Here is a 12,680-nt window from a genome sequence, read left to right as displayed (position 1 = left end):
ACACAAACTGTTTACATTACAGAGAATATTGAATATAGTAAGACCACAGCTACAACAAGAAATTGTACTGAGTTTTTCACCCCTCTTCAGCAATGTCAGGAAAGTTCTATTTATTAGAATATTATTCATAAATGCCATAACTAAAATCATGTTAAAATTTATCTATGAAATTTAGTTTTGGATGGGCAAGAAATGTATTATCTTAACTTTAAAAATTATTCTCTTCAATATTGTTTGCATCCAATATTTAAATATGAAATCTCATGTGAAATTGTAATCCTCAGTGTTGGAAGTGCAGCCTGGTGGGAGGTAACTTGATCATGGGAGTGGAGTTCCTGTAACTGATTTAGTAACATCCCCCTTAATACTATATAGTGAGTGAGTTCACACAAAATCTGGTTATTTAAAAATGTGTAAAACTTGCCCCTTGTTCTCTCTTCCTCCCGCTCTATCCATGTAAGATGTGCCTGCTTCCCCTTCACTTTCAACCATGATTGAAAATTTTCTGCAACCCTTCCAGAAGCCATCATACTTCCTGTACAACTTGTGGAACTGTGAGCCAATTAAACCTCTTTTCTTTATAAATTACCCATTCTCACATATTTCTTTATAGTAGTGCAAGAATGGACTGGTATACTGTGCATGTCAATAATATTCAGCAGCCAATTTCTAGAAAAACACAATCAGCTGTAATTTTTTTTAAGAAATGTGACTTATGTTAATTTTATAATACTACCTAAATACCAGATGATAAAGGACAATTACTTTCCAGTACTTAAAATACTGATTGGGCTAAATGCCCTGATACTGGTTGGATTTACTACATTTCTTCTTTTCTAAACTTAGAGCTAATTTTCTCACACTTTGAAGAAACATACCTAAAAAGTTTGCCAAAATCAGGTAATACCCCTGTGGCTTCGTATCAAATACACATGCCCGTGGCTTTGTGTATTTATGCTATGATAGCATCTCACCACAGTCCGTCCTGTAGGTAGGGTTTTATTCCATTTGGTGTTTTAATACTTATACACTGTTAATGTCTAAATTCAGCAAACTTTTTGTCATCTATGTGCCCACTGAAGTACAAATTTCTAAGGAGAAGCCACAGATACTGACTTCCAAGTTTCCACCATCACTTGGGAGTCCCTGAGTTAAAATCCTCCCTCTAAACCGACCTCTAAGTGGTGATCTCAGTAAAGAAACTCACATAGACTCTGATATGCAACTTTTTTTGTGGATTTGTTGCTGTTGTTATAACCTTAAGCCAGATTTCTGCAACAGTGCTGGGAAGACTAGCTTCACGTTAGCTTTTTCTAGAACAAACATGGAGAGGTTTACGTGCTGGCTGACACTTCTTGTTGCATTTGACCAAATGCTTTATAATAAGTCAAGGAATTTCTAGATGTAATTCAAGAGCACAACAATTGTTTATGCAAGATGGGACAAAGTAGTTCATGAGATCTTTCCATATGACTAGGACTTGTCATACCATGTCCAGAATTGGTGGGTTCTTGGTCTTGCTGACTTAAAGAATGAAGCCGCAGACCCTCGTGGTGAGGGTTTCCGTTCTTAAAGATGGTGTGTCTGGGAGTTTGTTCCTTCAGATGTTCAGATGTGTCTGGAACTTCTTCCTTCTGGTGGGTTCATGGTCTCGCAGACAGCAGTGAAACTGTAAACCTTGGTGGTGAGTATTACAGTTCTTAAAGGCAGCATGGACCTGAAAAGTGAGCATTACCAAGACTTCTTGCAAAGAGCAAGAAAACATACCTTCCACGGTATGCAATGAGCGGTGTCAGCTGGCTGTCTCAGGCGGTCTGCTTTTATTCCCTTATCTGACCTCCCCCCCCCCCCACATCCTGCTGATTGGTCCATTTTACAGAGAGCTGATTGGTCTATTTTACAGAGAGCTGATTGGTTCATTTTGACAGAGTGTTGATTGGTGTGTTTATAATCCTTGAGCTAGACACAGAGTGCTAGACAGAAAAGTCCCCACTAGGTTAGCTAGAAACAGAGTACTGACTGGTGTATTTACAAATCCTGAGATAGACACAGAGTGCTGATTGGTGCCTTTAGAATCTTTGAGCTAGACATAGAGTGCTAGAAGGAAAAGTTCTCCAAGTCTCCACTAGGTTAGCTAGATAAAGAGTACTGATTGGTGTATTTACAAACCCTGAGCTAGGCACAGAGTGATGATTGGTGTGTTTAGGATCCCTTAGCTAGACATAAAAGTTCTCCAAGTCCCCACTAGACTGAGAAGCCCAGCTGGTTTCACCTAGTGGATTCTGCACCAGAGCTGCAGGGGGATTGCCGGCCACCCCCAGCCATGCCTGCACTCCTCAGCCCTTGGGCTGTTGATGGGACTGGGCGCCATGGAGCAGGGGGCGGCACCCCTCCGGGAGGCCCCTGCTGCTCGGGAACCAACTGCGGGGGCAGGCTCTGACATCATGGGCTGTGGGTCCCGAGCCTTGCCCCGCAGGGAGGCAACTGAGGCCTGGTGAGAACTCGAACACAGTGCCAGCCCGCTGGCACCCTCTGCAACTGCTGACCCGGGTGCTAGGCTCCTCACTGCCCTGGGCCAGCGGTGCCAGCCACCCGCTCTGTGTGCGGGGCCGCTGAGCCCATGCCTGTGCCCACCAAAACTCGCACTGGCCCATGAGGGTGGGCGCAGCCCTTGTTCCTGCCCTGGCCTCTCCCTGCACACTTCCCTGCAAGCAGAGGGAGGAGGCTCCCACCTCAGCCAGCCCGGAGAGGGGCTCCCACAGTGCTGGGGCAGGCTGAAGGGCTGCTCAACTGCTGCCAGAGTGGACGCAGAGGCCGAGGAGGCCCCGAGAGCTAGGGCTGCTAGCACGTTGTCACCTCTCAATATCTAGCAGTTTTACATATGTTCTATGAACATCTGTTGTTTTCCTAATGATTAATCTTAACAAGTATATTTTTAAAGGGTCTTTAATGGTGTTGAACAGGTGTCTTCCTGTTGTTTTATATATCAGAGTACTCTACATCAAAAGGAGACTCAAGTGATTGAGAGAAACAGTGGAATCTGGAAAGAATGACACCTGAAACAAAGATGGTGGTGTAGAATTGAGAATCTAATAACCCATCTATCCTGTATGTGGTTGTTTTTTTTTCTCAGAATGAGGGAGAAGCTATAAAACAAATATCTTTATTTACAGTAACCTCATAAGTAATATAAAAACTGGCATGGCTTTTATTATAATTGTATCTAGGTTACTATGAACTTTGAGTGAGTGAGTGCTGATGACAGACACATACTAAATCTAACTAGAGACACTTTTTGACCAATAAACAATGGGGCATGTGGCCAGGCACAGTGGCTCACTCCTGTAATCCCAGCACTTTGTGAGGCCAAGGCAGGCAGATAACTTGAGGTCAGGAGTTCGAGACCAGCATGGCCAACATGGTGAAACCCTGTATCTACTAAAAATACAAAAATTAGCCGTGTGTGGTAGCACACACCTGTAATCCCAGATATTAAGGAGGCTGAGGCAGGAGCAGGAGGATTGCTTGAATTTGAGAGGCGGAAGTTGCAGTGAGTTGAGATTGTGCCATTGCACTCCAGCCTGGGTGACAGAGGGAGACTCTGTCTCAAAAAAAAAAAAAAAAGAGAAAGAAACGATAGGGCATGCTTTAACCGTCAGTATACAGACCTATAAATTCAATCTGTCCTATCCTGAGTGCAAATTTTCAATGCTTAATTAGCATAAATAATATACACTCCTTTGTTCTGCAATTTAAAATATCTTGACTTCTCTCCTTTAGTAAACTACTCAGTGAATTTATTCAATGGCATATATTCCCTTGCCAAGCATGCTAATAAATGCAGCTCTGTAATTTTTTTAATTGCAAAAATAAGATAGTTTGTCTACAGAAAGTACAACCATTTCTCTTCTGGAATTGAACAATTTTCCTACTAATATGTTAATATTTCTGGGTCCAGGCAAGGGTTGCCCTGTCCCAGATGGTACACAACCTAACTTTAGACTTCTACGCATCCAGGTTTTTAAAATTTTTGAATTACAGGAAAGGTAATTCACATATATACATGTTTGTGGATAGTTGAGAAAACAGGAGGTGAGGGAGAGGAAGAGTCGAATGAAGAATATAATTTGAAGACATTACGTAAATAATTACATTATTTTACATTTTGTTTCTTGGTAGCAGCATTCTGTTTCTATTATAAAGTGTTTTAAAGTGACTGAGTCTCTCATTTTAAGATTCTTTCTTGCCTTTATATAAAAAAACAAAGAGACCAATGATTTTCTGTGCTTATTTTAATATCTCATATTGACATTAAATTCATATTTTAATTAGGAAACATAATATTGTAAACTATGGTGTACAGTGTTTCAAAATTTAATTCATTTAAAAAAGATACCTTTTTACAAGTGGTAATGAAAATAGATGTGACTAAAAGCAGACCACTGATAATTTTGGGTGGAAAAAACTTAAATTTATTAAGAAATAAATTGAAGCAGGACATTGTATTACTATGCATATAATTAATTGTAGAACTGTATATTGTGAAATTTAATTAAACACGTTCTAGCCATTTGAGTTTTGAAATGCTAGGTAAAATACTAAGTTAAAGATGTGAGGAATTGATATTATCCTTCCGGCATTTTTGTTTCAGCTACAATAGCTTTCTTAGTAGGTGTGTAAGAAAGCTCCTGATATTTTTGCCTTGATCTAAAGGAAAATAAATGTTCTATAAAAGGTGAATCTATTAATTAGAGACCCACACAACTTTCTTTCTTGCTAGTGTAATCGTTAAATTGATTTTTCCAGTCCATCATGTAATTGCTCCAGCGATGGAATCCTGCTTTCCACTCCCATTCTGCTTCATCAATATTTCCTGTAAAACATAGAATAAGTTGTATTAATCTAAATTTTAATCTGTTTCATTAATTGAAAAACAATTTAGAATACAAAAGCCATTTTCTCTAACTACACTGTAGAGCATTATTTTCTTTTTTCATTTATTCTTTATTCTCTATTATTAGCTCTCTCTGCCTGAAAAGAGATTTTAATAAAATCTTTACAGATTACATGACAATGTAAATAATATATATAATTTATATAAAGTGTAACATATAAAATAGAAAATGAGTTTATATATTGTATTATGGATAATTACATTACACATATTTTCTTTAGTTTTCAAGAAGATATGTAGATATTGTGCTCTTGACCCGTTTTAAAATAACATAAATTTCATTTAATGGTCTAATTTACATATATAGTTATAAAACATACTTATTTCTGATGAAAATTATCTATGAATACAGTCATCCTTAGTATTTGTGGGGAGTTGGTTCTAGGACCTCTCAGGGATACCAAAATCCTCAGATACTCAATTCCCTTATGTAAAATGGCATAACATTTTCATATAAGCTATGCACATCCCTAGATAATTTATACCTAATATAATGAAAGTGCTATATAAATGTTTATTATATTGTTTAGGGAATAATCACAAGAAAAAAAGGTCTGTATATGTTTAGTATAGATGCATTTATTTATCAAATATTTTTGACTCATGGTTAGGTAAATCCATGGATGTGTAATCCATAAATACAAAGGGCATACTGTATTTATTAATGCATAAGGATAACTTTGTAATTGTCATTCCACATAGATTTTACCCTTATTATAATACATTATTTTATTATTATTTTTTGAGACAGAGTTTCACTCTTGCCACCCAGACTGGAGTGCAATGGCGCCATATCAGCTCACTGCAACCTCTGCCTCCTGGGTTCAAGAGTTTCTCCCGCCTCAGACTCCCGAGTAGCTGGATTACAGATGCGTCACCACCATGCTTGGCTAATTTTTGTATTTTTGGTAGAGATGAGGTTTCACCATGTTGGTTGGCCAGGCTGGTCTCGACCTCCTGACCCCAGGTGATCTGCCCGCCTCGGCCTCCCAAAGTGCTGGGAATACGGTCATGAGTCACCATCCCCGGTCAATACATTTTAATAGAAAACAATGTTTAGTTATTGTTTCAGCCACTTACTGTGAAAGCAGTTTATTAATTGCGTTGTGAAATAGAAAGATGATTAAGATAATTTCTGTTTTCAAAAGTAGTTTGCAAAGTATATGCATGTGTTAGGAGAAAGGAGTGTGTAGGCAGGAATAGTGTGAGGCGGTGAACCACAAATGGTCTATATACTGCAAGAACTTTGAAATTCTGATTTATTTGGAAGTGTATTGTTAAAAAATACAGATTATGAACAGTAAAATCTATTAAATTACCATGTTTTAAGACACATATTTCTGTTCCTGATATAAAGGCATAATAAGCATTACATATAACTGTGGTTTTCTTACTTTTTAAACTTTTAGAATGCTAAGCTACCAAAAATTTTTAAGTAATTTCATGTATACTGAAAGTAGGGACTGGCAACTCTTCTAATACATACTTTTCAGTTAGAAATCTTTGAAATTAATTAAACTTTGTACGATATTACTTTGGAGGAGAAAATGTAGTGACTCATTTTAAGCTAGTACAAAAATAAAAATACTTAAATATTTGTACAGACCTTACAATATCCCTTGTAATTTAGGAAATATTTAGGTTTGAAATGTTCATAATGCTTGGATATTGAAAAAATATTTGAAAGTTTACATAAAATGTTTCACTTTCATGTAAAATGGCTTTTAAAAAGGTTAATCACTATAATCACTAATTTTTTGTGTGTGAATAATAGAACTTCTATAAAGGGTCAAAAAAGATTACATGTGGAAGAAAGATGTTGTATATCATACCAAATCATCCACTTTTCTGGTCTTTTAAAAAATAAATAAATGCTGTTTTCAATGTTACTTATATAAAATAAAAACTCTAAAGTCCAGAAAAAACTTTTCTTGATAAATAAATTTTTGGTAATTTAAAATTTAGACCATGAATTTTAATCCTTATAGAAAGTGTCCTAGATCTGATTTTTCTTTTCTTGTTCATGGAATAATACCAAATTCACTGATTTATATAAATTTACATTTATTTCCTATGTGCCATAATCAAATGTCTATACAATTTAAATGATTTTAAGTGCACAAATGCTCTATAAATCTAAACACTATTCTGCTTTAGAAATAGGGGGCGCACTGATTAAGACAATAAAATATGAAACGTTTAATTATTTTCTAACAAAATCCGGAGAAAGCGAATACGCCATAATAAGTAAATAAAATTTTGAGTTTGAAATAAATCAAATTCAAAATTAAAAGTTTTCCTCTTTCATCTTCTTCTTTCTTAGTCCTCCTGTCTTTCTTTTCTCTTCTTATATCATATTGGCTTGTTTATTACTAAGAAGACAAAATCTAGTCACAACTCAATTTTCATATTATTATCAACATCAGCAATATTCATGATTAAAAACCGTCTAACTTAAATGGTTGGAACATCATAATAAAAAAGTGAGGGCTGGCACATTATAAACAGAGATTAAACTTGATTAGCAAATTTTAACTTATTTAAAATTTGAGGGACTAAAGACCTTTATGGTAGACAATGTATTTGCTTTACAATTGATTAAAACATAATTATATTGTAGAACGGTCATAATGCTCAAACAATACAAGTTTCTTAGAATTGTAACCTCAACCAAAATGCAGGCTTCTAACTCAATGTACTTATTGTGAAGGAATCAATATATATTTTGTATGAATTCAGAGATATAAAGGAAGAATAACGCTGCCACTGATGTTTCTTTTCATGCCTCATGGTGTCTGAAAGTCCATAAATGTAATGATAATAGCAACTTTGATTGTCATTCTCTAAGTATAAATATTTTTTATAAGAAAAGGAAAACTAATCAAATTCTGAATGAGAGAAGAAAAGGAAATGTGTAGAGCGAAAAAGAAAGTGGAGGCTTGATACTAAATTCACAGGTCAAATATTGATGTGACGTTTTCTTTAAAGAAGATAAAAATTAATTTTAGAAATAAAGAACCCTAACTTGTAGAAGAGTTTTTTTTTATTATCTTCTTTTATTTATAGTGGTAAGATTTTGTGTTTTGGACACTGTGGACAAAATGGAAAGATTACCATAATATATTACGGTTTTAATTGTATGTTATCAAGAAAAATGATGAATCAATTGATTGACCTTTCCAGATTCTTATGTAGAGAGTAAATATAAAGTCCTCTTTATGAATACTCCAATGATCATGCTATATTATAATATGTATAAAAAGTGTCTTAATTCATAATATCAACAATAGGTCACATAGTATTTATCCATTGACCTCAGCTGATGGCATTTAAATAATACATGTAAAATACAGTAATATAGAGGAGTGAAAATAAAAGAACAAGGGCAAATATATAGCACAAATGTAAATAACAGAAACAAATCAGAGTTGGCAACATGTATAGCAGGCATGGTAACAATCAAGGCCAAGAAATAAATGAGTAAATAAGTATATATTCATAGGATTTTAGATCTTCAATATTAATAAAGCTTACAATTCTCATAACTTTTTCAGAGAAATATCTTCATGATTGTAGAATTTCATGCATCTTTATTATTTCTTAAATAAAAATAGAGCAGAAATAAATAAGGACATTGAGGACCTTATTCATATAACTATGTAGTAAGAATATAGTTGATTTAAAACATATGTAACCTTAGAGACAGATAGTTTACTTTTGCCAAAGAAAAACAATGTGTTAAAAATAATGTGTTGTTACATTAATTATCACCCCAATAGAACTTATTAAATTTGCATTTAATATATAAATATGTAAAATAGGAAACTGTATAATTTATTTTTTATAAAATAAATTTCATGTCAAGATGTCAAAAGATCAAATAGACATATCAGTTAAAAAGATTATCTAATACTTAAGACAGTTTGTGAATGTTTATAACTTACACATATGTATAAAGATATTCAAAAACAAAGTTTCTCCAAAGCAAATCTCTGTGTACAAGGGCAAAGCAAATTTGCAAGTACAAATGTTCAAAAGAAAAAGTAAAAAGTATATACACAGTTGACCTTGAACAACAGGAGTCTGAACTGCACAAATCAACTTATATGTGGATTTTCTTCCACCTCTGTCATTCCAGAGACAGCAAGACCAACAGCTCCTTTTCCCCTCCTCCTCCTCCTCCTCAGCCTACTCAATGTGAAGATGACAAGTATGAAAACCTTTATGATAATCAACTTCCACTCAATTTCTCTATCTTATGATTATCATTTTCTTTACAACAGCTTACTTTATTATAATAATATAGTATATAATACAAATATTATTCACAATATATGGTAATCAAATGTTTATGTTATTGGTAAGGTCCAGTCAAGTAGGCTTAATTAGTCAACTTAATCAGTAGTTAAATTTTTGGAGATTCGAGAGTTACAGGCATATTTTCAACTGTGCAAGGATTGGTGCCCCTAACCCCCGGGGTGTTTTCCAGAGTCAACTGTTTATGCAAACATAGATGATATTTCCAAATTTGCATTCAGAGGCAAATTTGCTAGTAAATACTTTTACACTAAAACAAGAAAAAGCAATTTTAGATTAATTTTTAAAGCATAAATAAAATAAATATAAGAGAAGTGAATATATTTCTGATGCGAATGAACCAGCAAACCAAAGAGGCTATTTGGAAGAACAACCCTACCTCAGAAATGAAATTATCATGTTGATGCCATATAATAGTCTTACATACTCTAAGAAGACAAAGGTAAAAAATAAAACTCGTGAATATAGTAAAAGCTTATACATTTATGAATCAATAACCAGAACATATCGGTTTCCCATTTAAAATTACTAAATGGCTTTACTTAGGATATAATTTAAATTCCTTAGCATGATACACAAGACACTTCATCTCTGGTTCCTGCTTATCCACTTTGCCTTCACAATGAGATTCAGTGCAGGTATCTTCTCTTCTTAAAAGTTTTTCATGGTCCTGGGCCCTCACTCCACTTCACTGTGAGTGAGCAGACCCTGTCATTTTCATCTGTGCACCTCTAGCTGCTAGTGCAGTTCCTGGCTCACAACAACAGTGTATAGGCTCTGTAAATGTTACCAAATTAGTTGACAACAAAGATTTTTTAAATGATAAATTACATTTATATTAGGTATCTTGTTATACATCTGATGTCCTGAAAAACATTCAGAAACTAGTTAACTGCCAACTACCTAGGAAAGATAACCCATTTAAAACCACCACAAATGTCTATTTAGAATTTTTTTTCTCTTTCCATTTTTTATATTTTCATGGGTAATTGCTATTAGGAACATTTCACATTAGTTTTCATTAATAAATATTTTGCAAACCAGTCGCCCTCCCAGCCTGCAAAATAATTATGTTGACTTTAACAAAAACGTTAAGTGGTATTTTGGAGAGGGGATTATACCAGCATTACTCATACTCATTTTAATTTTGACAACATATTAATCTCCTACTATGGATGCAAGTACATTTTCCACTCTCTAGGAAAAGAAACTTTGAAAATTCTGCAAGGGAAATGGCCTTTGATAAAATTCAACATCCCCTCATGTTAAAAAGTCTCAACAAACTAGGTATTGATGGAATGTATCTCAAACTAATAAGAGCTATTTATGACAAACTCATAGCCAATATCATATTAAATGGGCAAAAGCTGGAAACATTCCCTTTGAAAACCGGCACAAGACAAGAATGCCCTCAAAACCGGCACAAGACAAGAATGCCCTCTCTCACCACTCCTATTCATGCAATATTGGAAGTTCTGGCCAGGGCAACCAGACAAGAGAAAGAAAGGGTATTCAAATAAAACGAAAGGAAGTCAAGTTGTTTCTGTTTGTAGACAACATGATTCTATGTTTAGAAAACCCCATCATCTCAGCTCAAAACCTCCTGATGCTGGTAAGCAAATTCAGCAAAGTCTTAGGATACAAAATCAATGTGCAGAAATCACAAGCATTCTTATATGCCAATAATAGACAAGCAGAGAGCCAAATCATGAATGAACTCCCATTCACAATTGCTACAAAGAGAATGAAATATGTAGGAACACAGCTAACAAAGGATGTGAAAGACCTCTTCAAGGAGAACTACAAACCACTACTCAAAGAACTAAAAGTACACAAACAAATGGAAAAACATTTCATCCTCGTGGGTAGGAAGAATCAATATGAAAATGGTCATACGGCCCAAATGAATTAATAGATTCAATGCTATTCCCATTAAACCACCATTGAATTTCTTCACAGAATTAGAAAAATCTACTTTAAATTTAATATGGTACCAAAAAAGAGCCTGCATAGCCAAAACAATCTTAAACGAAAAGAACAAAGCTGTAGGTATCACGCTACCTGACTTCAAACTATACAAGGCTACAGTAACCAAAACAGCATGGTATTAGTACCAAAAGAGGCATATAGACCAATGACACAGAACAGAAACCTAAGAAATAACACCACACATCTACAACCATTTGTTCTTTGACAAACCTGAAAAAACAAGCAATGGGGAAAGGATTCCCTATCTAATAAATGGTGCTGAGAAAACTGGTTAGCTATATGCAGAAAACTGAAACTGGACCCCTTCCTTACACTTTATACAAAGATTAGCTCAAGATGGATTAAAGACTTGATGGTAAAACCTCAAATAATAACAATTCTAGAAGAAAACCTAAGCAATACCATTCAGGACAAAGGCACGGGCAAAGACTTCATGACAAAAATGCCAAAAGCAATTGCAGCCAAAGCCAAAATTGACAAATGTGGGTATAGTTAAACTGAAGAGCTTCTGCACAGCAAAAGAAACTATCATCAGAGTGAATAGACAACCTACAGAATGAGAGAAAATTTTTGCAACCTATCCATCTGACAAAGGTCTAATATCCAGAATCTACAAGGAATTTAAACAAATTTATAAGAGAAAAGCAAAGAACCCCATCAAAATTGGGCAAATGATATGAACAGACACTTCTCAAAAGAAGACATTTATGCTGCCAAAAAACATACGAAAAAAGGCTTAACATCACTGACAATTAGAGAAATAAAAATCAAAACCGCAATGAGATACCATCTCACACCAGTCAGAAAGGCAATTATTATAAAGTCAAGAAGCAGTAGATACTGGTGAGGCTGTGGAGAAATAGGAATGCTTTTACACTATTGGTGGGAATGTAAATTAGTTCAACCATTGTGGAAGACAGTGTGGCAATTCCTCAAGGATCTAGAACCAGAAATACCATTTGACCCAGCAGTCCCATTACTGGGTGTATAGCCAAAGGAATATAAATTATCCAACTATAAACCCATGTATGGCCAGGTGCAGTGACTCACGCCTATAAGCCCTGCACTTTGGGAGGCCAAGGTAGGCAGATCTCCCGAGGTCAGGAGTTCAAAATCAGCCTGACCAGCATAGAGAAACTCCATCTCTACTAAAAATACAAAATTAGCTGGGTGTGGTGGCATATGCCTGTAATCCCAGTTACTCCGGAGGCTGAGGCAGGAAAATCGCTTGAACCCAGGAGATGGAGGTTGCAGTGAGCCGAGGTCGCATCATTGCACTCCAGCCTAGGCAACAAGAGTGAAATTTTGTCTCAAATAAATAAATAAAGCCCATGCACATGTATGTTTATTGCAGTACTATTTACAATAGTAAAGATATGAAACCAACCCAAAAACCTATCAATGATAGACTGCATAAAGA

General features: G+C 35.2%; 1 protein-coding gene across 1 annotated transcript in view; it reads right to left on the bottom strand.

Moving 5' to 3' along the window:
- Positions 1-4,274: 4,274 nt before the first annotated feature.
- BCHE (butyrylcholinesterase) overlaps positions 4,275-12,680 on the bottom strand; it is a 63,670-nt gene continuing 55,264 nt past the window's right edge. Inside the window, exon 4 of the mRNA XM_023213510.1 lies at positions 4,275-4,873. Within this exon, the coding sequence (XP_023069278.1) occupies positions 4,749-4,873 (125 nt within the window). The 3' untranslated portion in view covers positions 4,275-4,748. The remainder of the gene's footprint in view (positions 4,874-12,680) is intronic.

Source organism: Piliocolobus tephrosceles, chromosome 2, assembly GCF_002776525.5.
Source record: "Piliocolobus tephrosceles isolate RC106 chromosome 2, ASM277652v3, whole genome shotgun sequence".
NCBI lineage: Eukaryota > Metazoa > Chordata > Mammalia > Primates > Cercopithecidae > Piliocolobus > Piliocolobus tephrosceles.
The sequence above is the reverse complement of the archived record's forward strand: the minus strand, read 5'-3'. Positions and strand labels throughout refer to the sequence as shown.